This window comes from Orussus abietinus, unplaced genomic scaffold, assembly GCF_000612105.2.
Source record: "Orussus abietinus isolate OABI.00-Male unplaced genomic scaffold, Oabi_2.0 scaffold15, whole genome shotgun sequence".
Taxonomy (NCBI): Eukaryota; Metazoa; Arthropoda; class Insecta; order Hymenoptera; family Orussidae; genus Orussus; species Orussus abietinus.
Window position 1 is genome coordinate 268003 of NW_019396010.1, and position 26347 is coordinate 294349.

Genomic DNA, 26347 nt, shown 5'->3' on the forward strand with positions numbered 1-26347 from the left:
TCTGGCTCGATCAATGTGTTGGGGCTATGCGTATGTAAATACAAATATATATACAAAAGTATATCATATATATATATATATATATATATATACACACAGATCTATAAGTACTTATTTTTAATTTTTACTACATTGCATTTATGTTTCACATGTTATACCACGATTGGCAATGATTTAAATATAATACATGGGCATGTACTCTTTGATCCGAGAAAACGGAAAATATGAATAATTTATTTAATTAATTACAGTTAATTTTAATATCATTGATATTCTTTTTAAATGAAATATACACGATGCCGATTGTGAACGATACTAAACTTTCCTTTTAATCGGTGATGCATACAAACTATGCTCATGTATTGGTTAACGTGGGAGTGGATCAAGAGGTCGATTCTGTAACTTTGGCGAGAGTGCTCACTTCTCGCATTGTCATCTCACATGAGTTTATTCGCTCGGAGTTTCTTGTCGAGTGGACTCACGCGAAGTATTTCACATTCTTACGATAGTGAAAGATACGGAATCGCCGACTTTCACGTTTCGAATTTTTCACTAGATTCGAGATACAGAATCGACCCCCCCAGTGACGGAGATTCATTTTATCTTTGTCACACAAATGATTATAGAATTTTGTGCGACAAGGATATAGATAAACCGAACCTACTTGGATATTTTGGAAACTGAGGTGACAGGCAACGGTATACAAAAACGAATCACGTGGATATGATATCCAACGTTTTTCCGCGATAGTAGTAATTTTCTTCAAGTTTATATTTTCTAAATATGTCTAATTCATTAGTACGAAAGAGTCTGGAAATACTAAATTACGAGAAGGACCTGAAACAAGGTGATTTTCTAAAATAATTTATAGGTTAGAAGTTTGCATAGTTTTCATGCTAATACAAATTTCTGAAAATAATAGGGAAGAAGAAAAAAGAAAGATCAAAGAGTACTTTGGATCTGATTCCTGCCAAGCATAGGACCGTTTCTCGCAGAAAAGCAGGTTTGCATCTTATAACAATCTATGACATCGTTAGGCCAAAAAATATTTATGTTTAAAGATTAATTGCGGTCATAGTACATGATAATAGAAAAAAAACAATAACCCGTTCAAGGCAACTTATAAATATATTTACAGATACCACGGCTGTTTTACGACGGTCGAGTAAAATCACGGTGCACGAAGCTAAGAAACAATTGTGCAGCAAGACAGACCCGATAGAAGAAAATGTCCAACGACTTCTTCTTTTAAGTAGTGGACACCTGGACACAGAAACATTTGATAAAGTTTGTATTTGTAGTACTCGTTGCGCAGGACTTATTCTTAAAGAAATACTGATTTAGCAAATAATTTTTTTTAGCACATAAATCGTGCAGTTAAACAGTACGTACCAAAGAAAGAAAAACCTGCAGTACCGGAAACAACAGCTTTTACCGAAGAAGATTTTAAGAAGTTTGAACAAGAATACATAGGATAATAAGTTTAAATTAATATTTTACACGTATTAACGCAAGCGTACACAGGAACGACATGTTAGACAGCGACCGTGAAAAGGGTAAAGTAATTTTAATCGCGATCACTCTTATTTTTCTGTATTACACCATTTGGGTAATTGGTTTGCCATTCATAGACGACGATAAATTACATTCTTTCTTTTATTCGCATAGCATAGCCTTGATGACTCCTGCTATTACCGGTCTTTGCTTTGTCGGTGGTTTGGTAATATTCACGGCGTACCATGTAACGCCTTATTTGTTGCAATATAGGCAGCTCGATAAATAAATATCGATATATAACAGAAATGAAAATAAATTTAATTTGTAAGCCAGAGATTCTACTTAAGGCACTTTCCTTTCCCGCATGTCTTTAAAAGTCTACGAATGGCGATATGCGATGACGTCAGAAAATGTAACGGCTGACCCGACTATAAAAGCAGCAGAACCTAATGAGAAAACAGGGGGTGTTTTGTCGTTCTGTCTCCTTTTATACGAAATAGTTGCGCAGCACGATATAGCGACCGGCTGCGACCGACTGTCCAACGGCAAGAGAGAAAGAAGAGTTCTCTCTCGATTTGGCTACCTTTGCGAGAGCATCAAGGGAGTGGTTCGATCGCGACACGTAACTTACGGCCATGTACGGACCCGACGGGCCAATTTAATTGCGCGGATATCAGAACCGAGAGACAAAATAAAGGGGACGTTTTCTCGTTCTTTCTCCCTCGGTTCGGACGAAACGATCGATTCGTCTACGAGGGCAACGAAACGGGGGGGCCATTTTCTCGCTCCTTCTCCCTCGTTGCGCAGCACGATATAGCGACTGCCGATCCAACGGTAGAGGGAAGAGAGAAAAAGGAGCGCCTCCCGTTCTTCCTCTCTTTCCTTTTCGTTGGCTTCGGGAGAATAAGCGAGAATATCGAGGGAACGGTCGGGCTGCGGATTCCCCATACCCGCGTCCATGTCGAATGCGGCACCGGCTCGGGCGGCGAGCGCATGCGCGGAAGGGGGGAGCCGTCGCGCACCAATGAGCGGCGAGCTCGTTGGCCGTCGGTGGCGTCCCCCGTCCTGAAATACCTAACGGGCAGCCCGCGGAGCCGCATTCGCTTCTCGTCGTTCGACAGACACCGAGGCATCCGAGTCGACTTGATTTTCCTACCTCCGGAACGCGAAGAGGCAAAACCTGCAACATGAGGGAGATCGTACACATCCAGGCCGGCCAGTGCGGAAACCAGATTGGCGCAAAGGTACCCCCAACATTAGCGAAACGTCGATATTCGAGCGGCCCGTGCCGCGTTTACCGGTCTAACGGCTCTTTCCCGAGTGGCGTCCCTCGAGAGTCCGGCGAGTCCAATCCATTCCGATTTCCCTGGAGGAAACGCAACGGCCGGTTCCGTTTTTCACGTATACGCTCGACGAGAACGAAATATTTCTACAATTTTCAAGGTTTTGGCCACCCGCGGGTATTTCGATCATTTTGACCGCAAAAGGTCGAGTTAATCGAGACTTGATCGGGACTCGAATGTCTTTCGAAAAGGTAGTACAGAGTCTTCGAGCGCGTCGTTATCGGGGATCGGACCGGGTTCAAAATTAACGGGAAGAAAAAGACGACGGTTCAAGGGTGGAGTCGGAAACCGTAAAAGATGGCCTCTCCCGATCGAAGGGTGTGGCTTGGTTCTGCGGCAACGGTATCGAACGGGTGCGCGCGCATCTTTGTTTCCATGCCGGTTCTGGCCCACGCTTGAGCGCTCGCGCGCGCGCGCTTCCTCTCTCCACTCCCTTCCTCTGCGTCATCCGCTACCCATTTTTTATACAGGGCGTAACCGTTTACCTCATAAGGTGTCCTTCCTTCTATGTACTCTTGTATTATTTAATGCTCTTATGACACGGAACGCTCGAGCCGGGTTACGCGTTTCTTTATTTTATTCGCGTTTCTTTTCGTCGTTTTGTCGAGCCATGCTGGGACGGATTTACGTTTGGCTTCGATGTCTTCCATTTGTCAATATCGATTTAACATCGAGGGTTAAGTGGGGAGGTTGCGACGTTAAGAACGCTTAAAGGAACATCTGCGGAGAAGTAAAGATACTAAATTAATTAAGCGGATGAACGTGCCTTTATCAATTTATATCTCGGAGAGAAATGTCACGCTAAATTAAAATCCAATTTTATTTTGGCCCGCGTTGGCAATCGTTCGTTTATGCTCGCAACAATGGACACGCACGATTTAAAAATTAATTCATGGTATGAGTTTCGTGGTTCCTCTTGTTTCTAAAAGAGATATAAATTTATTTCTTCAATTTTATTTGCACGAATGATCAGAAAACGTGCAAGGGCAGGTTAAACGAAGATTTCGCAAACTGAACGTATCCCCGCAAATAAAATCATTATTAGCCGAACGCATGCCACTTCCATATCCTGTAAAAATGGTGAACTGCCGTAAATGGGTACCGGAAAAAAAAATCTCCAAGTATCGGAGGTGACGGTTTGACTAAGGTTAGCAAATTAATGGCGCCGTCGAGGGGAGGGGGAAAGATGTCAAGTCTAACGAGAACGCGCCGGTGAGAGGTGACCAAATAAGGGCAAGAGAGGTTCGTTTCGTTTCTCCTCTCCTCTCGTCCCGAAGGAAAACGGGAAAGGCTGTCCCATATCGGTCGCTCCTTGTAACGGCCTCGTACGATTCAGGAATTGGCGTTTACGTGGGCGCGGATTTATTCGATCGAAAATGAACTCCGGGCCGAGGGACCGAATCGATAAGTAACCGATCGCGCCCCAAAGAGCCGGGTATTCCGCGGAATATCCTCGAAATAGGGCCGAAGAAAAGCGTCGCTCGGGCGTTTTACTCTCCAGAGGAATTTCGACAAGGACGCGACCCAGGGGGGCAAGATGTAAAAAATGTAGGTGTATCTCGGTACCGAGAGTCGTTTCTATATATAGAAATGACACCGATGACTCATAGGGTGGTGGTGCGTCGGCCCACCAGCGATTTTCTTATATGGTCAAGCACGGACGGGGCCGCTCCCGGAAAGAGAAACTCCGGAGGAGAGAAATAATCGAAACGATCTCGTCTTCCAGTTCTGGGAAATAATCAGCGACGAGCATGGCATCGACCCGACGGGCGCCTACCACGGGGACTCGGACCTCCAGCTGGAGAGAATCAACGTCTACTATAACGAGGCCTCGGGCGGCAAGTACGTGCCCAGGGCGATCCTGGTCGACTTGGAGCCGGGCACCATGGACTCGGTGCGGTCGGGACCCTTCGGGCAGATCTTCCGACCCGACAACTTCGTCTTCGGGCAGAGCGGCGCCGGCAACAACTGGGCCAAGGGACACTACACCGAGGGAGCCGAGCTCGTCGACTCGGTCCTGGACGTCGTCCGCAAGGAGGCGGAGAGCTGCGACTGCCTCCAGGGCTTCCAGCTGACCCACTCGCTGGGTGGCGGCACCGGCTCCGGGATGGGCACGCTGCTCATCTCCAAGATCCGCGAGGAGTACCCCGACCGGATCATGAACACGTACTCCGTCGTGCCCTCGCCCAAGGTCTCCGACACGGTGGTCGAGCCGTACAACGCCACCCTGTCGGTGCACCAGCTGGTAGAGAACACCGACGAGACCTACTGCATCGACAACGAGGCCCTCTACGACATCTGCTTCCGCACCCTGAAGCTGTCCACCCCGACCTACGGCGACCTGAACCACCTGGTCTCGCTGACCATGTCCGGAGTCACGACCTGCCTCAGGTTCCCCGGCCAGCTGAACGCCGACCTGAGGAAGCTCGCGGTGAACATGGTCCCCTTCCCCCGACTGCACTTCTTCATGCCCGGGTTCGCGCCCCTCACCTCCCGCGGAAGCCAGCAGTACCGAGCCCTCTCCGTCCCCGAGCTCACCCAGCAGATGTTCGACGCCAAGAACATGATGGCCGCCTGCGACCCCAGGCACGGCCGCTACCTCACGGTGGCGGCCATCTTCCGCGGCAGGATGTCCATGAAGGAGGTCGACGAGCAGATGCTCAACATCCAGAACAAGAACTGCTCCTACTTCGTCGAGTGGATCCCGAACAACGTCAAGACGGCCGTCTGCGACATTCCGCCGAGGGGACTGAAGATGTCCGCCACCTTCATCGGCAACTCCACGGCCATCCAGGAGCTGTTCAAGCGCATTTCGGAGCAGTTCACCGCCATGTTCCGAAGGAAAGCTTTCCTCCACTGGTACACCGGCGAGGGAATGGACGAGATGGAGTTCACCGAGGCCGAGTCCAACATGAACGACCTGGTGTCCGAGTACCAACAGTACCAGGAAGCCACCGCCGACGAGGACGCCGAGTTCGAGGAGGATCAGGAGGCCGAGGTCGACGAGAACTGAAGACCCTCCGAAACCGCTATTTTGCCTTCTCGATTTCATCCTTTCTTTCTTTATAGTCGATTTTTCCCGATCATTTATCCCACGATCCCACGATTCCGCGTCCGCGCCATTTACGTAATAAACGCCGATGCGGAGAATACTGTCATTTTTCAATAAATTATTATCAAAAGTAGCCGCGAGTCTCGGATGATTCCCTTCCATTATGCTAAATAGACGAAGGGCGCAGCTCTTGCGCGTTATCGATCCGAAGCCTGGCGTCGGAATATAAAATGGTTGTGCAAGGAAAGGAACGTTCATTCTCGCTCTTCGATCCTCGGAATATTTTCCAAATGCAATATCGACGAGCATTTTCCGGACTTTATGATGATACGTACATGGCTGCGGATATGGAACCCGTCGGGTGACTCCATGGTTACGAGTGGGTAAACCTGCGACGTTCTCTACCGAGGGCAGCACCTGACTCGATGGAGAGGAGAAACTGATTGACAAGGCTGGACAATTTGTTAACATTCTTTTAAACGAGCTCGAGAACTTATGTACTTGTGGTATCTGAACGATAATAAACTGTAAAATAATTAATGTAATAAAGCAACTTATTAAACAGTAACAATGAGTATGTTTAATTAGACTAGCATGTCTAGCGAACCCTCCAATCGCCTATTCCTGATCCTTGAAAATCACACGTAGATCTAAGTTAATGTTAATTTTCTTGCGGTGGGAGAAAACAGAAAATTTGCGATAAGTCGTTGGACGACGTGGAAAGGTTTTTGCGTGCCACCTCCTTGGTTATCCTATGATCCTGTTACAAATCGAAAATTTTAACCCCTGCAATTTTTGCCCGGGAGAAACTTCGTGCCACCTTCTCGGTTATATCCTATGATCCTGTTACAAATGGGAAATTTCAACCCCTAAAATTTTTAAGGAACATAGGATAATCGAGGAGGTGGCACGGAGTTTTACCCTGGCAAAAATGATAAATTATGCGGCAAATGCGGTAGCCGCCTGCATTCTCCACCGAGGGCAGCACAATTCGCTATCTGCTCATGCGCAACCCTCCATTTCATCCCTGGTAAACTCGAGTTGTGGAACCCCGATCAAAGCTTCGAGCTTGCCGCTAATGGGGTCAGTTCGTATTTCACTTCGGAGGGGTTTGGGTCGCAAGGCATGACGGATCTTCGCGACCGACGTCAAATTGGATGCTAGCGATCCATGGTTTTGTAGTCAGAGGATCACGAAGAGCCGTGCAGGCCCGTGATTACTCGTGTTTGCCCGTGATTACCCGTGATCGTTTGAAAGGTTACCGCGTCACCCAGTGATTATTTTTTAACACAAGAAAGATCGTACGATTATTACGATGTACGCAATTTTTTGTTTATCATGACAATGACATGTGGATGATTTAAACAATGATAAAGTTCAGTCTAGGAAGTGCTATGTTGTGAGATTTACGGAACAGTGAATAAGACTTGGGCTTGAATTTTAATATTAGTATCATTATTATATGTGACTTAAGTAAAAAGATCTGTATTACGGTGTATGGTATCAAACGAAAATTATACACGATATAATAACAAAATAGATCGTTCTGCTTTAATGAACGATCGCGTTAAAGAGTTTGATATTAAAAAAAAAATGGTATCTAATTGGGATGTATGTTGTCTTGTATTTTCAATCATCACACATGTAGTAGATGTAATACTTGATATCACGCTAGCGGTCAGATACCTTTTAAACGATAGAATAGCACATTTTATATGGACCATAGTCTTCGTTTTTGTTCCAACAATTGTTGTAACAGTTATGAGCATGAAAATGTACAAACAGGATCAAGAGGTAAGTTAAATAATATTTCGGTATTAGAATAGTAAATATCAGAATTTGTATCAAGTTGCATGATGGATGAGAATTAGGTTTTGGCTTAAGGTATATAAGTGATATTAGACAAATATTTTGCTAGGTAGACGATATGATTACTAATTTGATAATCATTTGTGAATTATATATCTTGTTTCATTTTTTGTCATATACGACCACGTTACGTTATGAATAAATTGAATCCATTAATTTCCTTGTTTTTCTTGCTTCCGTAGTTATACCAAAATGCTACACACGTGTCGAAAAAGTTTAAAGCCCGTGACATTGGTTGTTGTTTGGTCGGAGTCTTCTTTCACTTGACTCCGATATTACGTTACGGTAATGCGCTCAACTACGCTATTCAATCCCGTAAATATGAAAAACTGGGAGATTCAAACAAGCAGAAGCAATATTATTTGCAAATGTTGCGAGAAGATCAAGATGCTGCTTTACTCCGAGTTACAGAATGTTTTCTCGAAGCAGCTCCGCAACAAATTCTACAGCTGACCATTTTATTGAAGAATCTCCAGAATGTGCCCTGGTTTGAAAGTAAACGATCATTGCCCTCATTTATCTTATGCCCAGTTTTTTTGCTTATGCGATTATTTTAATTTCCATTCATAACAATCAGGATGCCATTACCCTGTTTCCAAATTGTTTATAACGACGTGCAAGGTGTACAAGAATTTTGATTCTGAAATTGGAGACTCGAATTGTCAATGGTGGAAATTTCGTCGATTGATGATAACGCATTAAAATGTTGTTCACAGTAACGCACCAATCCATCTGCATTGCCAGTTCATTAGTTAGCATGGCTTCGGCAATGGCAACTTATCACCGCAGTATTCGTGCAACCCAGAGAGACAAGTTCGAAATTAGTTCATTAGGCATATCTTTACAATTTTGTTGGCATCTGCTTATCACAGGTACGTACAACGATCACGAGTAACTTGTTCTTTTCTACTTTGCAACAAATGCGTAACAGGTTTAATCGCCCTAATGTAATTTGGATATTTCGGTGTCAATATGGTTGCATTACGTATGTTTCAGTGTCAAGAATTCTGGCTATAACGATGGTAGCGATTTTATATGTACCATACGCTGTTTCAAGCTTACTTTTACACTGGTTTCTAATGTTAATATGGATCGGTGCCGATTCTCACGGGATACACGAATTCTGTAGAAACAAGAATCGCGCTCCTCATATTCGTCGAAATATTATCGAACGAATTTCTTCATTCATGTTTGTATCCGTCTTAAGTGTAATATATATTTTTATATATCTGAATCCTACAGATGGGCGCACTTTTCGGAAGTACTTCTTCTACTACACACTTTGTCTTTTGGAAAATATTTTCGCATGTTTATATTGGATGCTAACTCCATCAACGGACATCAGATTTCTCTGGTACTTTCAATTTCTTCCATTAACCTGCATTTCCTTTTTCTTACTTGGCATTGTCATAATGATTTTGTATTATGTTTACTTTCATCCGTCTTTAAAACAAAAAAATGTAGAATCCTTAGAAATTTAGCTTATTTAATCATTTATATTAACTTTTGTATTTCATTGCGAAAATGTTTTCCAAATGGAAGAATGAGCCCCTCGTTTTTATTTTTTGCATAAATTTTGGCAGAATCTTGTAATCTGCAATTTTTATACATATATTGTACTGTTCTATAATATATTTTCATCTACTGTTTAATATATTTTTGCTATTTTTTCAATAATAGTGTTAAACGTTTATTGTTCTGTGGCACCATGTTACTAAAAATCATTGAGAAAATATCTTTATTACCTTACTTTACTATAAAAGAAAAAAAAGACATGACACTGATGTAACGTTTAGGATTGTAAAATGTACGAAATATTTGGACATAATCGGTTCCGGAACCAATGACATGGTGACAGTGTCGTGAGAACACGCGCGTCCAAGCACAAGAATAATCGTTTAATGAAAAGTATATAAAAATATAATTATATGCAGTACAATGCAACTTTTATATTTATCTAACGATTTAGGCTTGCAATATTTACATTATATGCACACGAAAACTGGAAGAGTTCTAAACAGAGTAGACGCAATAGTAATTGAACTCTTATATAACACATAATAACCTATCTTTAAAGGAATTATCTTACCATAAAATATCTTTTTAAAGTAAAAATGAGATATATCGTTATTTGCTGTACATTTTTATATCGACGAGTTAGGAATTATGAAGTATCTTGTTAAACGCATTATAAGAAGTTTCAAGATCAAAAATAAGCTGCCTAACTTGAGTCTCCGAGAGTTCATCGGATGCTGACATGCTGTCGAGGGTCTGAAGCCATTCGGCAACCTTTTGCTTGCCACCAAAGTCGGTGGGAAGTATGCTGAGGCGATTCATAGTATCCATTAAATCGCGCAGGTCCGGGTGTAGCTCATCCATGGCTTTAATTTCTAAGCGCAACTTATCCATCAAAGTGATAAATAAAGAAACGATATCGGCGATACATTTAGAGGTGTTGCCTTTATCATCTTTAATAGTAATAGGTCTGTCTTCCTTTATTCTTTCTAGTGCTGCTGGACAGTCCAATCGAAATGCCCTGGCAAAGGCATCTATGGTAGAAAATTGATCACCTTGGACCTATAACGATATGTGAAAGTAAATGTAATCGAGCGACAAAGGTAATTTCTAGACCAGAGCCATCTAAGACGCGTACTTGCTTGAATGCTGCTCTGTACTGTACGAGTAATTTACTGCAAGCTGCCGTGTATTCTTTTGGAGTAACGCAGTCTCGTATGTAAGCTTTTTCCAGGTGTTGTAAAGTGTTTACTACCGCATACAAGTCTGCTTGGTTATCATATTTCTCGCGTTCTCGGGCGTTCTTATAAAGTTTCACTTCTTCGTATAGTTCTGGACGATCTTGTGCTATCGACATGTTTACCTGAAATATTTGATCAAACGTTTGTTCGCACGTTTGAATGTAACTATTGTTAGAAAGGAAATAGGGATCTATATTTATTGGTAGGAGACACCCACAATATACACTATTCTTTATGCTAAGGTTAATAATTTCTGATTTTATTTTACTCTATAAGTATCAGAACACGAAATTCGAAATCAAATGGCCCCTTCTATATTTCCATCTGAAATATTTTTCTTAAAAAACGAACAATTATTTAAAATTCTACAAGTGATATCATCAAATCACCGTCCTAAAATTTGTGAAGGGGATGCCAATAATAAAGGGTAACAGCTTAAACGATTTACCTCAACGGTAGATATTGACACTCTTGAATCGATGAGGACGCAATTCGTTTTGTAAATTAACACAAAGTATTGAAACAGATATAAATTAACGGATTACTCACGGACGTTCCCTTCCGTGCGATCTAAGAGTAGAAAGAATAGCAGAGAGTTTCGATACATCGAAGAGGTGCTGCCACCTGGCGGTCATGTCCAATGCCGCGGGCCGACCGACCGCCGCCATGTTTGCGCCGTGTCCAATCAAGACTCGCGCGTAATCCGCCATCGGAGTGGAACATCGTGCCTCGTTTACCTGGTCCGTGCCGAAGAGTGTGCCACACAGTGCCGAACGTTCCTATTTACTCGAAAGTACTCGCGTATGACTTTGCCGAGTTCGGGCAGGAGAAGAGAGTTGGCGAGTCCGAAGGAGCTATGCGTGCCAGGTGTCGCGCGTCTCGAGAGTCGGTAGCAACGGGCCGCGCATCGAGGAAGACGCCGGAGAGCCAGAGAAGATCCCGTAAAAGAGAAGTACGTTCCGTGCGCAGGTGTCAGTGGTTTTGCACGCGCGTGCACATACATGCTCAATGAACGTACTCTCGGTCCTCCGTCGCTTCGCTCCCCTCCATCCGTCCTTGGGTAAGGTGGCTCGGACCGAGTCGGTGCCCTAGGAGACGTCGTCGGAGCGACGGGTTTGGTTAGGAAGTATGGGAGTGCCGCCGTCGTCGTCGTCCTCGTCGTCGTCGTCTTCGTTCACTTCCTTGGCGAGGTAGAGGTCCTGCGCGCGCGTCCTGCTCGTGTCGTTACGCCGACGATAACACCGACGTAGACGACACCTCTTCCCTTTGGCTCGGTCAAGGATTTTTGTGCCCTAGGTAGGTGCCGATATGCTCAAGTATCGATATTTTTATAGCCGATTTCCGCGCCTCAGACCTTGATCCGGACAATGTTACGTGTAGTTTTGTTTCATGCGAGCAAGCATCGATACCGAACAAGAATTTTGCTCCTTTTGCGTCTTAAAAATTAGTTAAATGTATCTCCTTGTTACATCTACTTTGTTCGATTCGATACAATTACTTTTCACCGGTGTCGACCAAGCATAGATCGTATTGACTCGTTGTCGGTTCGTCGATCATTTCAGGTCCTGTTGCAGCTTGCCTCGTCTTGCCTCTTCTTGAGTGCCGGTCGGGCCTGGGTCTAGACGGATTTGGAAAGGACGGGAGCGACCTTGGAGTCTACCTCGTATTCAAGGTTTCTTCCTCTTCTCTGGTACCGGGCCGTCCAACGGAGCGGACGCTACTTTCAAAGCGATGGAAGATCCCTGACGAGCCTAGGTTGCTCATCCGATAGAGCGGATTCGACGAATGCGGCTTTTCATCCGTTGCAGGAGCTCAGGTAAATTTTTCGGTCGAGGACGAATACGCATTTGATTCCTGGTAGCTGCGGAGTGTAGGAATCGGGGTGAATTTGTGCGCAGAGGATGCAGAGGCCGCAGGACCCGGAGACTCATTGGCGGTGTACGCTGTGGGCACCGATGATGCCGTTGACGCGGCACTCTACCCCGCTAGATCCGGACCATGGCTGGCAAGTCTGAGCAGCCTTCCGCTCGCTCTACTCCCCCGTGCCAAAATCGTGGTCGACAGACGGTGCGAGATATCCATCGGAGCGGTGTTCCAGTCTTCAGATCGGGGGAGCACTTTGCATACGCGGCCAAGGCTGGACACGATGATGCAGCTTCTACCGTACATCCTGCTGCAAACATTGGTATCGTCGCTGATACAATGGGTTATCAGTCGCCACAGTCCGAAACCTACACCGACGACGCATCGCCTCGAGTGTCCTGCGTGGATACCGGAAGCGGGAACGGAGACGGCGACGGATGCGACGCCGACTTTGACGCGGAGACGGAGTCGGAGGTCAAAAGGATCGACGACGACGACGACGACGCTCGTTGCCGAATCGCGAAAACTCTCGATTACTCCGTCGGTTTCGAGGTTCCGAGAGACCGCGGCGAGGCGGGGCGCCCGTACTCCGTCGGAAACGTAAAGGCCGACCGCGGCGATCGCGAGAAGCGCCTTCAAGGCAAGGACGATGGCGAGAGGACCTACGCCCTCGAATTTGCCGATCAGCGGCAGGAGGTTCCGATCAACGGCTACGCGGCCGAGACGGAGCGGAATTCGATCGACGCGTTCAACGGCGCTTTGCTGAGCTGCGAGCCGTCGCTCGTCTCGCGAGTTTGCCCTCCGCGGCCGAGAATACCCACCGATCCCGGTGCCGACTGCGGCGTGGACGTTTTGACCGGGGTCCGTGGCGTTGGCGATAACGACGGCTACGGGAAGAGGTACCTCGCCGGGAAGGATCCCGTCCGCGCGATCGAGACCTTCCCCCTAGTGGTACCTTCCGGAGTTCCTCCGGATCCTCGGGCGGGATATCGCCCGATAGACGATTTGGCGTCGACGGAGAACGTCGGAACGAAGGCGCGCCCCGAAAGCCCGAGCGGGGAAGTCGGCTTCGGAAGCTACCGCGATGACAGCCGGAGAAACGCCGATCTCGTCCTCGGCGGTCGCTGCGACTCGGCTCGGTCGGAGTACGACGGCTTGAGCAGCCCCGATATCCTTGGGCCCGAGCAAAGAGATGAGCAGGAATCTGGTCGCAATCTGTGCCGGTCACATGACGCGATGGTCAACGGCTCGGGGGCGCAGCAGGCTGCGCGCTCCGTCCCAAGGATGGCCCCGCAACGCGCTCCTCTCTCGACCATGAGAACCACCGACTTCCCCGCGACGCAGCGGAAGCCGCAACCGACCGTCTCCACTCCTCCGGGATGGAAGCGAATTTGCACCAACGATGTCATCGTTTACGTCAGGTGCCGTTATTTCGTTTGTCCTCTTCGATCTGTTTCTTGCCTTTTTTCCGCCACTTTTTTATTTTCCTTGCGGAAGAGTCGAATAACGAGGTAGGACTCGTTGCGTGTGTTACAGCCCAAGTAGTACAGCGCTGGGATCGCTGGATCAGCTAAAAAAGTACCTGACGACCCCGGGAACATGCAAGTGTGGCCTGGAGTGTCCTTTTAGGCCCGAACGAATCTTCAATTTCGATCCAAAGGTAATATTTCCCTTTCGATCGCCTACCGGCACTTGAACTTTTATTCCGTATTATTAAACGCGTTCCAATGGCTTGAAATTTGGAGTATCCGTCGCCATCCGTTGCTTTCTTTTTTCTACCTAGGTAACAACGAGGTCGTGGGGCGCAGATCAAGAAAGAACGCAAGAAATGACCAAGCTCTGTAACCATAAGAGGAAATCTTTGTTATCCGGTATAGTGGTCAATTCAGCGGTTCCATGTACTTCCAGTATTTCTACCGGATCGTGTACATCTCACACGTTACACGAAGTCGCGGACTCGCCTACGTCTCCTAGTAAGGTGTCAAAAGGTGAAAAGCTTCTCGTCGTTCTTCTCGACCCTTCTACCGATTGTTGATTTTTACTGCTAATTTTGACGATTTCCTTTTTATTCGCAGATGGTTTGAGCAACAAGAAGAAGAGGAAGCTTGGAACCGCGGAAGGTATATGCTCCGAAATATCTGTTCCCAACAATGTTACGCGAGAACGGATACCGACCGATTCGGCAGCTTTGCAAGTTCACAATTCACAAAGCTCGAGTGCATCACAGGTAACGAACCGATACGATAAAATGAATATCGTATTTTCATCCGGCGCTGTCTGACGCGTTTTATCGTTGTAGGTGTGGCCAATCGCTATTACCAATCTGGATATTCAACAAAATAACAAACACATTAGTCAACAAGTTCTGAACTTCCCGCCGCAAACTCAAAACCGTAATCGATGTCTGGGAAGAAATTCGCAACGACTCGGACAGCATGTCACAGGCACGGTGATGGACAATTCACCGTTGACGAATAAGTCGATTTCAAGTCGCGCCAACGTAACCGCTCAACAGCAGCAACAGCTTTGTCAACAGCAGCACTTTGTCCAACAAAACGTCTCGCAACAACAGCACTCCCTTCAAGAACAGTTGCTGCATCATCAGCAGGTGCAACACATGCAGATACTGCTCCAGCAGCAGCCAGTTCGTCAACAACCTCCAAACGTTCTCTCCAACCAGATATCTTACCAGCGAGCTGCCCCTTACGTCAATCAATTAAATCAGCACTCGTTTCATGTTATGCAACAGCAGCATTTGAACCACCAACAAAACGTTAATTTGCAATCTCAGAAGTACAATTTGTGTTTGCACGAGCAACGCGTAAGTCAAGAAATCGATCAGCAGCAACTAAAAGGCTGCACTCTCCAGCAGCCCGTCGAATCTTTCGATCATCGCATGAATTCGTCATCGAGTACTTCGGAAAATTGCCTGCAGCCACGATTACAGCTGAATCAACGCCAAGGACAGCATCGGACGAATGAAAACTTGATACAGAATTTGTCTCCCGAACATTATCAAATTCAGCCTCGGTGCGAACAAGCATCGCAGCTCTGCCCTCCGGAACGGTATCCCAACCAGGTGAGACCCTTAAACGCCGCGAGCATCGTCGAGCCTCTAAAAAATGGAATTCAGTCGGTAAGAGACGAAGACGTGGTTGAAAAAACGGTACAACCGAAAGTTTTGCTGCATGGTTACGAAGTTCAGCGACATCGTATAAACAAAGGTAGACATTCTGGGAACAAGCAGGACAATATGCGAGGATGCAGCCAACACGAAGTGCAATATCCTTCGACAAATTTTGAGGCGACGAAGAATTCTACGTTAAATTTGAAATTGAGTCATCGACATCATCCAGTGGTCAGCCGCGTGGAAAAAAATAAAAATATCGTCGGTACCCAATCCGAAAAAGGATCGACCAAGCATTCCGTTGGGATGCACTACGACACGAGAACCTCGTCATGGCAAAATAGTAGAAACAACGCAGCGTCCGCTCCTGTAACCATTCAGAACGTTGTCTGCAATACTTTCGATCGCGTACCTCCTCTTCATCATCACATCCCTCCGGCGGCCGTATGGGTGGACGAAGTCGCCAGAAAAAAGATAAAGACCGGCAAAGTTCTTTCCAAAAGACAGCGCCAAAATGGCATAGCGGAGACAAGAAACAACGTCGGGACCTCGGTCAGTCCGGGAGAGCCGTGCTCGGATAAAAATCAAACCGCGGTCCAAGGGGAATCGACCGTGAGCAGCAGTCCTTCCTTCTTGGACGATCCCAGCGGGTATTTGGCCCAGCAGACGGCCCTGTTGAACAGCACGATATCCAGACAGACCGGCTCCAATACCTCCCAAGTGTTGGCATCGAACAACTTCGGAGCATCTCAAGAGGCGAACTCCGGGCCCTTACCCGGCAACGCGTACTTCCTTCAGTCGAAAGCAGCCGGTGTCGATCATTTCGTCGGCACGACCGCGTGCAGTTTACTCAACGCCAACGTAACGTCTCCCGTCGAGGTTCACAGCAGCGCCGTACCGGTAACGGAGGCAAGTACTGGAGACCGCGAAGAAAAGTCATTCGGAGGTTGCATCTCGAGTGCCGACCCGCAGTCGTGTTTGCAAGACCTATATAAGCACGGTCGTTGTCCGCGTTCCACCTACGGCGACGACTGCGGGACCTTCGACGACGGATCGTCGGTCAATCGGCAGGTGGATTCGAGACCCATTCAAGGCGGCACCGTGAGTACCAGTCACGAGTCTCCGATCGGGGCCAAAAGTCCCGGCAATCCGGACGCCCCGTCCGATGCGACTCCGAAAAATCACGCTCCGGTCCATCGAGCGTCCCGAAATTCCTCTCAAGCTCCGAAGCAACTCCCCTACGCGAATCAAGGACAGCGATCGGCCCTCGATCACAGAGAAGAACGCGCGTTCTCCCCCAACGCGTGTTCCTTGGCGACGTCGTCCGAAACCGCGGCGGGACAGGCGTCGGTGCTCGACGGGTATCGAATGGCGCGAGCCTCGACCACCCTGGGCAGTGGAACGTCCGCGGTTATAACGACGATGGCAAGCGGACACACCGTCAGCAGCAACACGATCACGTCCGTATTGGCGGGTAGAGCGAATACGGCGACCGTGTCCATAAACACCCCATCCGTGATACCGAATCCGGCCATATCCAACATGCCGTCGAGCAAATTGACGCAGTCTACTTGTTCGAACGGTACGCCCGCCTCGCTGGTGATGCCCAACTTGAGTCCGAGCCCCGTTTCCCCGGAGCAGATGTCCACCGTAGGCGTGTCCAAGTCACCCCTGGAAATGGTCCAAAGCGTGGTGAGCAGCATTCAAGTGCCGCCGGATAACGCGCGGCCCGCGCAACCGTCTCAGCTGCGTCTCCAGCAACATTCTCAGTCGAACGTTCAAGTGCAGAACATTTTGTCGTCCGGGGGAATACTGAAGCACTCGCCGGGTTCCAGTTTGCCTTCCGGACATATACTCGTGTCGAGCGGAGGTCAGCTGATAATGGCGAACACCGGTTCGGGGCTCAACGGCGTGATGGAGCTGTCGCCCGCGAAAATGATGTCAAACTCCAGTTCCGTTCCGCCGATGGTGACCAGCGCGAGCGGGCCGGTCGGCCAGGTGATTCCAGCGGTAGGGGTGGCCCAACAAGTGCTAGGGCAACCGACCGTCCTGGTCAACGCCATTCAAGCCCCGATGCTGATCCAGCCCGGCGTAATGGCCGTGGACGGGATCGGGCAGAACGTGCCGATTCCTCATCTCACCGTTGCCACGGGCAACGTGCTGCACAACGCGTCCTCCATTCTGGAGCAAGACGTCTCCAGGAACCTTGGGCCGAATCAAGGGATGCTCAACAAACAGCCGGTGTTGATGTCGCCGGAGTCTTCTTCCAGCAGGAAGAAGCCCTGCAAGAAACGAAAAGGGAATTCCCAGACGGTGCTACACATCGCGTCTTCTCAGCAGAACGCCGGAGTGCTCGTTCAGTCGCAAGCCAACTTTTCTCAGCAGAACTTCCAAGCGCAGAACATGGACGGACCCATGCTGCAGGCCCTCACCATAGTGCCCGGGAAAGCCGGAGCCCCCGCCCAGTTGGTTATAAACGGCCAACCCGCTTCGAATTCCGCGCAGTTCAATTCTCAGCAAATCATCGCGAATCAGCATCCGCCTCAGCACATTAATTTATTGCAGCCGGTTAATTTATTGAACAACCCCGCCGGGATGGTATCCAATTTCCCCACCATTCAACAGTTCATCGTCCCGGGGCTGGGAAGCATGGTCATGTCGGCGGACGGGACGGCGACGCTGTTGCAGGACACCGGGAACATGGGGATGCAGCTGCAGATACAAAACGTTAACGGCCAGAACGTGCTGACGCCCGTGCAGAGCCACGGAGGCATCTTCGGTCCGAGCCAAAATATTCTGGCTGCCGGTCCAGCCGGAATGGTCATCCGGACGTCGCAGACGAGCAACGGGAAGCTTCTCCAGCAGCACAACTCCGGGGCTCAGTTCCTCTCGTCGAACAGCGGGCAATTTTTAGTCAACGGCACCACGTCCTTCGGGAACCAGCTGAGTCCGATCCTAGCGAACGTCAGTCCGAGCCACCAGCTGACTTTCAACGCGTCGCCCGTGCGGTCGTCCAACGTCCAAGGACAGCAGGATTTCATACAGATGAACGGACAGACGCTGATGGTCCCTTGCGCGACGGCGCAAAACATGATCGTTTCGTCGGCGTCGAACCAGCAGAGCACCACGTTCGTCCACCAGAACACGACGATCGTTCAGCAGCAGACGACGATGCTGTCGAACAATCAGATCCAAGGTTTCCACTCTACGGCCGACGGCGACGGAGGCGGCATGGACCGGAACCGGTCGTACGTCTTGGGCCCGGGGGGCACGATCCAAGAGAAGTCGTCCCGCTCGCCGAAGAGCACCGCCGGGTCGCCGCCCACGGAGCGGAGTCCCGAGCAGCGGCCCTACGTCCTGGACAAGTCGGGCCAGCGAGCTAGTCAATACGGTCCCTCGATGGTCAAGCATTCGGTGTCCACGCAGACGGCGGGGAATCAGACGAGCGCCGCGCAGTCGACGGGGTCGAGGCAGGCGTCCCCCCCGGACACGACGACGCACAGCCCCGGGAGCAGCCCGGCCGACACGACCACCCCCGGAGCCGCTTCACCCGCGCCCCTGAGACATCGGTCGTCTTCGACGGTAACGACTCCCCTTCCACCCGGAGATATGCCCCCCTTCCTCCGGACTCCAGAGAGTCCTAACGGCCGACTTTTTCCTGCTTTCAGCCCATGGTTCACTGTATCTCGAGCAGCGAGCCGGACGCGGCCGACGCCCAGTCGACCGAAGATTGGCCCGTGCCCGACGCGTTCGCTAAGGAAATTTCTCTCGGACGGGCGGACGCGCACGAGAGGGCATACGTAGAGTCGACGGTGACGACGGGGATCCAGGTTGGTACCCGCGTAGAGCCGGACGATCCGGACGATGCGGACGACCCGGACGTTCCGGACGTTCGTTCCGCCTCGTCGGTGCACGGTATGGACCGCTCGACCCTGGACGATACGATTAACGTCGACGTCAACATCGTGGAGGCGTCCCTTTCGGGAGTCGACGTCGACGCGTTTCCGCTTCGCGACCACGGTGGCGGGCCCGACGAGAGGGCTCGTCGTCGCTCGTCGTGCGACGACGAGGCCCCCCTGGACGGTGGTGCCGGTTTCCCGGACACCGGGGCAGACGCGGAAGGAACCCGGTACCGATATTTCGCTTGCAAGCGGAAGTCGTTGCAACCTCCGGGGAGCGATCTTCCGTTTTCGAAAAGCACGAGCAACGAGAAACTCGTCGACGTCGGGATTTCCGTGACGGATCTCTATCCCCATCTGTACAACCTTAAGAGCAACGTTAACGAGAGTACCAAGTATTAGCGTTCGATTGCCTGCCTAACGAAGGGACTTTGGGTAGATTTCCCTCCCGCGACGAAGGCGACTAACCGTTCCGACGATTACATCTTAAACTTCTTATTTACCGATCGCGTAAGTTATGGTCTGGTTTTAACCGTACTTGGCACAAGTATGTTAAGTTTGTCATTTGTTTATATTTAAAATAATTTTATCGCTTCCCGCGCGACTAACTATTTGTAAAGTGTATTATTGTTTAACATAGTAAATTGCCATTTCTCTCGTTCCACTGCTACGGAGGTTGATCCGCTATCGACGCGTTACTCGAAATAAAGCTTTCTCTTACGTTACAACTAAGTTCCGTCGATGATTATTGATAATGGTGAAAATTTAGTTAGGAATGCGTTTGACGCCAATTTCTATCCGTGCTTGTCAATTTCTATGTACCGGAGGTGGACGCGTAATCGACGAATATAAAGAGATCATTGTAATTGAATCTTCGACATGAAACCGTTTTAATTTTCCGAACTGTTGACTCATTTAAGAGCGGTGGACTGGTGTTCTTACAGGTGAAACCTGGTCGATATCCAATAAGAGAATCGGAACGGTTGCGTTCGAATGACATTAACGTGCGATCCGTAGATATGTGCCTCGGATGATCGAGTTGTGTTTGACAGATCTATTCTACAAATACCCTGGTGCAATCCGAGAGGGTCGTTAACACGTTGGGGTGCAATGATAAAGATCCCGCGCTCGGTCGAGGAATCAAACGAAAGCTGGCCTCTGTCCGTTTCGTGCATTCCAACCTGCTCGGAAACAAGAATGGTTAGTACCGTGTTTTGTATCGCTTAATTTCCCCGGTCGCGTCGGGTCGGAAGTGGGGTATCTAATAATATCTGGAAACGGCTCGGCCAGTCGGTGATCCGGGAACGAGCGTGGAGAGTTTTTTTTTTTCGCGTCCAGGGCTCCCTGCAGATTATTCCGCTTGTCCCGGGGGAAACGCGCGGGCCGCTTGGGCGACCGGACGGACGGAAGGAAGGAAGGAAGAGGGAAGGGAACCGCGATTTCGGAGCCGCCAGTAGTCGAACGGTTTCGGCCGGTCGAGAGCAATAACCAGTGTCCTGTTTTCCAGGAAACGAAGCAGCCACAAACGAGTAACTTTGGAGAAGACGGACCGTGAAACGGTAGAGTAAGAGGTAACCGTAAACATCTCATCTTGCCCGACGCGGCGACGATCGTTCTCCCTTGCGACGCAAACGTGTCGAGTCCTCGGCCGACGTTTTTTCTTTACGACGAGGCTCTGACCGCGGAATTTTACGCCGTGCCGGAATCTCGGAGGACGAGTGGGACGAAATTTCCTGGCTTAGCAATGTATGAGCCGAACGACGGAAACTGCATCGAGAAACACTGTGAAAAATAAAGCGATACCTCAAGACTTTCGAAGCGACTTACGTAATTCTGTCTGACGAAACTTTCCTCTTAAACGCGATGTACAACGTTTGTAATAACACGATATTATTAGAAGCTGAAAGATAACTCGCTTTAGATAGATGTCGCAGAACGCGAAACATGCCGTAGTGATTGTACGTATACGTTGATTCGACGAAAACGATAACACGGTACGTTGTCTACGGACCCCTTCCGGATCTGGTCAATCGCCATTTCGCCCATTTCACCCATTTCGCCCATTTCGCCCCATTTCGCCTACTTCGCCCACTTTGCCCACTTTGCCCACTTCGCTCACTTTACTCAATTCGCCAGGGGAAAGGGAAGATCCCTTTCCGCTCTCGTGTCGCCGCGTAGTATTTTCTTTTGCGTCTTCCCGCTTCATCGATATGTAAAAACTGGATACGTTAGAATAAATTGCGGAGATGAAACGTTGCGACGCTTTCGGGCAGCTTCCTGGGCTTCCTCTAGGATTTCGCCGGAACTCCCGGGAAGCTTCCCGTTGGGCCCCTCGTCCATTCTTTACGCGTAGCGACGCGCGCGAAGGGAAACGTACGTTGTCCCGAAATTACCCACATCCGTTCCGAACGGGTTCGATATCCGTATCGATCGAATTCCCGCGTTATGCCGACTTTTCTCGCTTCGGGATCGGCACAGGGGGAGGCGAGATGTAAACGCTTTCACCGAAATTCGAAAGATTAGCGTAATACGGATACCGAACTTACGTAGAACGGACGTTTATAAAACGACCTCGATACGTCAGACTGAAAGTTTCGGACGTATTCCCTGTTTTTGTTCACTACTTCTCGCAGTTGTGTATACTTGTATACTGTGTACTGACTTATTTCTAATCTAAGTAAATGGTTTTTTAAAAACGAGACATCCGTCATCGTTGTCTTCGTTGCGGGACGGTATTGATTTTCGTCCAAGCGATGGAACGGATAAATTAAGGAATTTTTCAAGTATTACAAATTGGGAGAAGATAACGAGCGATTCTCTCCTGTTGTCTCGCAAAAAATGTTTCTTGCGTTCGCGTCGATGTTGGCAAATATATGAGTGCATCGAGTGATGGAAGCATTTGCGGCATGCTTACCATGTGCGGCTTGGCCGCAAACGAGAGCGTACCCAAAGTAAGTGAGTTTAGAGTTTCGGCGAAGAGTCGGTAGATGGCGACATTCTAACGTAGCTGCGAGACATGAGGCTATTACAGAAATAAGTTGTGAGATTGTTCATCACGTCCTAGGCAACCCTCGGAGGAGGATGAGGACGGCGAACGCATTTGCCACATCCTCCACCGGGGGACAGCACAGGACGCGACCGTCAGCAATCTCTGGCCCCATTGTCCGATCTAACTTCTCCTTATTTCAGGTTTCAGTGATCACCTATAAATATCTCCCTTGCTTAAAAACGTATCAAAAAGTGACATCGAGTACCTTAATAGCGGTTCCGAATGGGAAGTTTACGGCAGAACGTAATAAGCCTTTACAGAAATTTAATTCGGGAGAGTAAAAAGTGGGATTCTTACAATTACAGGTAAGAACGTAGGGAAGGCTTTTGAAATGGACTTTATTTTTCTACATCCAAATTATTCACTTTCTAGCCACATATCGGTCGTAAAGGATTTATGAATTTTTTGTAATTATTTGTAACGTAACATTAGTTCTATGGAGGAAAAGAAGCGTTGACGCGCGATAACCTTGTTTTTTTCTTAAATTATTATATCTTTTCTTTTCAGGATGTACGCTTTACGGAAAGTCCGCCACGAATTTCACCAAAACAAATCCCTGAAAGACGAAGTCTTAATTAAAGATCTCTACGAATCTGGATGCACAAAGTTGGAAACGATAAAACGACAGGTGATCATCGGGAATCTCTATAGCACGCAACCATTGGTTATCGAAAAGAGAATATCGTAACCGCGAACAGCAAAGTTAGGTCAATTAGCATACCGTTGTTTAAGTTATATGTGCAACTTTTAAGATTATTTTGAATATATTTCGTTAACCGATAAATGCCAAATGCCATAGTATTTTACGAGAATCGTTCCTATGTCGTTAAATTCTTCATTAAAGAGAACGCGCATTGGCGTCGATTCGTAACGCTTCTTTGTAAAAAAAAAAAAAATTGGAACCCGGAGGAACCGAAAAGTCCTGCAGAGTCGTCCGTGAAAGGAAAAGAGACGGGAGCAAGCGCGACCACCGCCGACAAGGGAAAGGGAAAGGGTGGACGCGCGCACGCATGGCAGAGCGGGGGGAGGGTACGGAGGCGAATCAAAGATGGGTGGCGCAGTCCTCGAGGGATCCTTGGGCGACTAGCGCGCGTCGCCTCGCATCGATCGCAGCTCTCGAAAGTCCGGCGTCGCCATGCCGTGAGAGGAGGAGGCGACCCACGGAAGCGACGATGCTGCAGCTGGTGGTGCTCGCCTTGGTGGCGAGCACGTACGCTTGCTCCGAGAGCTGCCGGTGCTCGCCGCTGAGGCGCAAGAGCGGGCAGTCCCGCCGCGCACTGGTCGAGGTCTCCTGCTTCGGGAAGGCGCCGGCCTGGTGCAGCCTGCCGGCCGACCTGGGAGGACTGAGGATCCACGACGCCCGCGAGTTCGGGGCCACGGAGGAGTGCAGGGGCCGGTTCCGGTGGGTGGAGGAGCTGGCGGTGACCAACTGCTCGGGGAGCGCCTTCCCCGGGGCGCGGATCGATTTCGAGGGGCTGCGAGCGGTGGACCCGTCCCGCGGACACTTCTCGACGCCCCCGACGCCCTCGACGCTGCGGCGGCTGAGCCTGAGGGCCAACGCCATCTCCTCGGTGGACGGATCGGCGTTCGTCGGACTGGCGCGCCTGGAGGAGCTGGATCTGTCGGAGAACGAGCTGTCCTCGCTGCCCTCGGAGGCGCTCGCGCCGCTGGCCGCGCTGGAGCGACTGGACCTCGGCGGGAACCGGCTGCGAGTCCTGGGGACGCGGTGGTTCTCGGGACTGCGGCGGCTGCGGGAGTTGGACGTGTCGCGAAACGGGCTGACCCGGACGGCTCCGGGGGAGCCGCCGCCGCTGCCGGGGCTGTCGGTGCTGCGGCTGGCCGGGAACCCGCTGCGGGAGCGGGACGTGTCGCTGCTGCTGGGGACGGGCCAACTGCTGGAGACGGTGGACGCGTCGCGGACGGGGCTGGCTCGCGTGCCGGCCGCGCTAACGCGGTCCGTCCGCGCGCTGCGCCTCGCCGGGAACGCCTTGACGGCGATCCGCGGCGGCGACCTCGACAGCTACCCGCTGCTGAGAAGCCTCGACGTGTCCGGTAACCGGCTGACCGACGTCGAGGAGGACGCGCTCGGGCGCCTCGAGGTCCTGGAGGAGCTGGACGCCTCGGGGAACGCTCTGCGGGAGGTCCCCCGGAGCTTGCCCGCGAGCCTGCGAGCCCTCGGCCTGGCCGGGAACGCGATCGCGAGGCTGAGGCGCGGGGACCTGCAGGGCCTCTCCAACCTGCGGACTCTGATCCTGAGCGACAACGCAATGGACGCGATCGAGGAGGGCGCCTTCGCCCGGGCGGCCGTCCTCGCGGAGCTGGACGTCTCGAACAACTCCCTCAAGGTGGTGACCCCCGACACCCTGGCCGGCCTCTCGGGTCTCGCCGTCCTCCGCATGGCCGGCCTGACGAGCCTGGAGTGGACGCAGCGGGGCGACATGGCCTTCCCGATGCCGACGCCCGAGAGGCTCGTCCTCCTCGACGTCTCGCGCAGCCCCGTCCTCGCGGCGCAGCTGCTCGCCGACGACGCCGCGCTCTCGGCCTGCAAGAGCCTCGCGGAGCTGCACCTCGGCGGAGCGAACCTCACGAGGCTGAGGTCCGACCTGGCGGACGTCCTCCCGCAGCTGCGGACGCTCGAGCTCCACGGCAATGCCTGGGACTGCGGGGCCGACCTCTCCTGGCTCGGGGAGTGGATTCGCCGACACGAGGAGATACGGCCTCCGGCCGAGTGCGCCCGGGGGCGGACATTCCTCTTTCAGCTACGGACGGCGCCTCCACTTCCGGGAGCGGACCAAGGCCGGAACGTCTCCGTCGCGATTCCGGAAACGTTGCCGTGGGCTGTCGGCGCCCCCCCTGATATGCCATACGACGGCCTTGCCCTCGCCGTCGCCACCGTCGCCGCCGCCGTCGCCGCCGTCGCCGTCCTCGGCGCGGCGGCTACCGCGGTCGCCGTCGCGACGCGGCGGAGGAGCAAGCGTCGAGACGTCGAGGCGCGCGACCTCGTCCCCGTCGAAGGCCGGTGGTGACCCCGCCTCGAACTTTTGCGCTACCCGGTAAATTGTCCCGAATGGATTCCTCCTTTTGCTCGATAGCTGGGGAACGATCGACGCGATCTCTCGTCCGTTTACCGATGAGGGCGAGGACTTAAGGGAAGACGGGCTCGAATCGTTCGTCTTCCGACACCAGTACCTGTTAATTCGTTAATGAACGCGGACCGCGATAAGTCGCCCGGAGGCGAAAATCTTTCTACACCCAGGGCCTAGAAATAGACCTCGGGCGAATCCATCGATGCATCGTCGACGTTTGATCAAACGGTCCGGACGGTTCTAGGACCTGGAACGAATCCGACAATAATGACGTTGAGTGCGATGATTTCGGTTTCTCGTGGCACTTGACGGCCGCGATCGAGCATCGGATCGATAACCGAACGATCGTTAGGCAAGTATGAGGAAACTGAAATAGAAGCCATTTCCGACGTGGTCGCCAGGGGTAATTTGTACGGCAACCTATCCATCGTGATCGTCGGATTACGGTACACGGTGAAAGGTCGTCTCTTTCCATGGTATCGACAAACTAGACGTTATCTTTCTTAAAGATAATTCGCGTCGAAGCGTTATTACGATAATAAAGAAATGTACAAATATTCGTTTATTCGTTATTTCCGAATCTTCGACCTCTGATAATGTCTCGAGGCCGCCGTGGAACGGGGCAAATCTCGATCTCCGAGCGGCGTCAAGAACCGCGATATCGGGCAGCGCGTTTCATAGCGGAGAGACAAAGGTGCACGAGACCGACAAGAACGGCGAGGTTGAACGAGGTCAGGGGAGCGAACCACCGAGAACGATTTTTCCTAACGTCACGACGCTAGAAGCGTGTAGAGGGGGAGGGTAAT

At 50.2% G+C, this 26347-nt stretch overlaps 7 protein-coding genes across 11 annotated transcripts; 6 read left to right on the forward strand and 1 right to left on the reverse strand.

Moving 5' to 3' along the window:
- The first annotated feature begins 674 nt into the window (after positions 1–674).
- Positions 675–1829, forward strand: LOC105696385 (active regulator of SIRT1). The gene is made up of 4 exons (XM_012418807.2): positions 675–847; positions 923–1003; positions 1139–1287; positions 1362–1829. Exons 1-4 carry the CDS (start codon positions 784–786, stop codon positions 1476–1478), a joined length of 411 nt encoding a protein of 136 aa, XP_012274230.1. The 5' UTR covers positions 675–783; the 3' UTR covers positions 1479–1829.
- Positions 1830–2576: 747 nt separating this feature from the next.
- LOC105696428 (tubulin beta-1 chain) lies at positions 2577–5990 on the forward strand. Its single transcript, XM_012418870.2, has 2 exons — positions 2577–2741; positions 4567–5990. The coding sequence occupies exons 1-2, from the start codon at positions 2685–2687 to the stop codon at positions 5851–5853; spliced, it is 1344 nt and encodes a 447-aa protein (XP_012274293.1). The 5' UTR covers positions 2577–2684; the 3' UTR covers positions 5854–5990.
- A 1045-nt stretch (positions 5991–7035) lies between these two features.
- LOC105696429 (XK-related protein 4) lies at positions 7036–9384 on the forward strand. The gene is made up of 4 exons (XM_012418871.2): positions 7036–7686; positions 7944–8256; positions 8478–8633; positions 8758–9384. Exons 1-4 carry the CDS (start codon positions 7390–7392, stop codon positions 9240–9242), a joined length of 1251 nt encoding a protein of 416 aa, XP_012274294.1. The 5' UTR covers positions 7036–7389; the 3' UTR covers positions 9243–9384.
- A 254-nt stretch (positions 9385–9638) lies between these two features.
- Positions 9639–11191, reverse strand: LOC105696430 (vacuolar protein sorting-associated protein 28 homolog). Of its 2 annotated transcripts, none has more exons than XM_012418873.1 (3): positions 11067–11191; positions 10415–10639; positions 9639–10338 (listed from the first exon to the last, which is right to left on the reverse strand). In XM_012418873.1, exons 2-3 carry the CDS (start codon positions 10631–10633, stop codon positions 9919–9921), a joined length of 639 nt encoding a protein of 212 aa, XP_012274296.1. In that variant the 5' UTR covers positions 10634–10639; positions 11067–11191; the 3' UTR covers positions 9639–9918. The 2 variants fall into 2 exon arrangements, with proteins under 2 accessions (XP_012274296.1, XP_012274295.1); XM_012418872.2 differs by having other exon boundaries at positions 10966–11116.
- A 63-nt stretch (positions 11192–11254) lies between these two features.
- On the forward strand, positions 11255–22105 carry LOC105696426. 4 transcript variants are annotated; one of them, XM_012418867.2, is made up of 10 exons: positions 11255–11813; positions 12080–12333; positions 12416–13801; positions 13917–14040; positions 14164–14368; positions 14456–14607; positions 14680–19089; positions 19176–19337; positions 20459–20606; positions 20914–22105. In XM_012418867.2, the coding sequence occupies exons 3-10, from the start codon at positions 12516–12518 to the stop codon at positions 20937–20939; spliced, it is 6513 nt and encodes a 2170-aa protein (XP_012274290.1). In that variant the 5' UTR covers positions 11255–11813; positions 12080–12333; positions 12416–12515; the 3' UTR covers positions 20940–22105. The 4 variants fall into 4 exon arrangements, with proteins under 4 accessions (XP_012274290.1, XP_012274288.1, XP_012274289.1 ...); XM_012418865.2 differs by lacking the exons at positions 20459–20606; positions 20914–22105 and having other exon boundaries at positions 11255–11469; positions 11583–11813; positions 19176–20277; XM_012418868.2 differs by lacking the exon at positions 20459–20606 and having other exon boundaries at positions 11256–11813.
- Positions 20737–23239, forward strand: LOC105696431 (protein bcn92). Its single transcript, XM_012418874.2, has 3 exons — positions 20737–20977; positions 22596–22760; positions 22963–23239. The coding sequence occupies exons 2-3, from the start codon at positions 22678–22680 to the stop codon at positions 23141–23143; spliced, it is 264 nt and encodes an 87-aa protein (XP_012274297.1). The 5' UTR covers positions 20737–20977; positions 22596–22677; the 3' UTR covers positions 23144–23239.
- Positions 23240–23338: 99 nt separating this feature from the next.
- LOC105696427 (platelet glycoprotein V) lies at positions 23339–26026 on the forward strand. The gene has a single exon (XM_012418869.1). The coding sequence runs from the start codon at positions 23466–23468 to the stop codon at positions 25479–25481; it is 2016 nt and encodes a 671-aa protein (XP_012274292.1). The 5' UTR covers positions 23339–23465; the 3' UTR covers positions 25482–26026.
- The last annotated feature ends 321 nt before the right edge of the window (positions 26027–26347 follow it).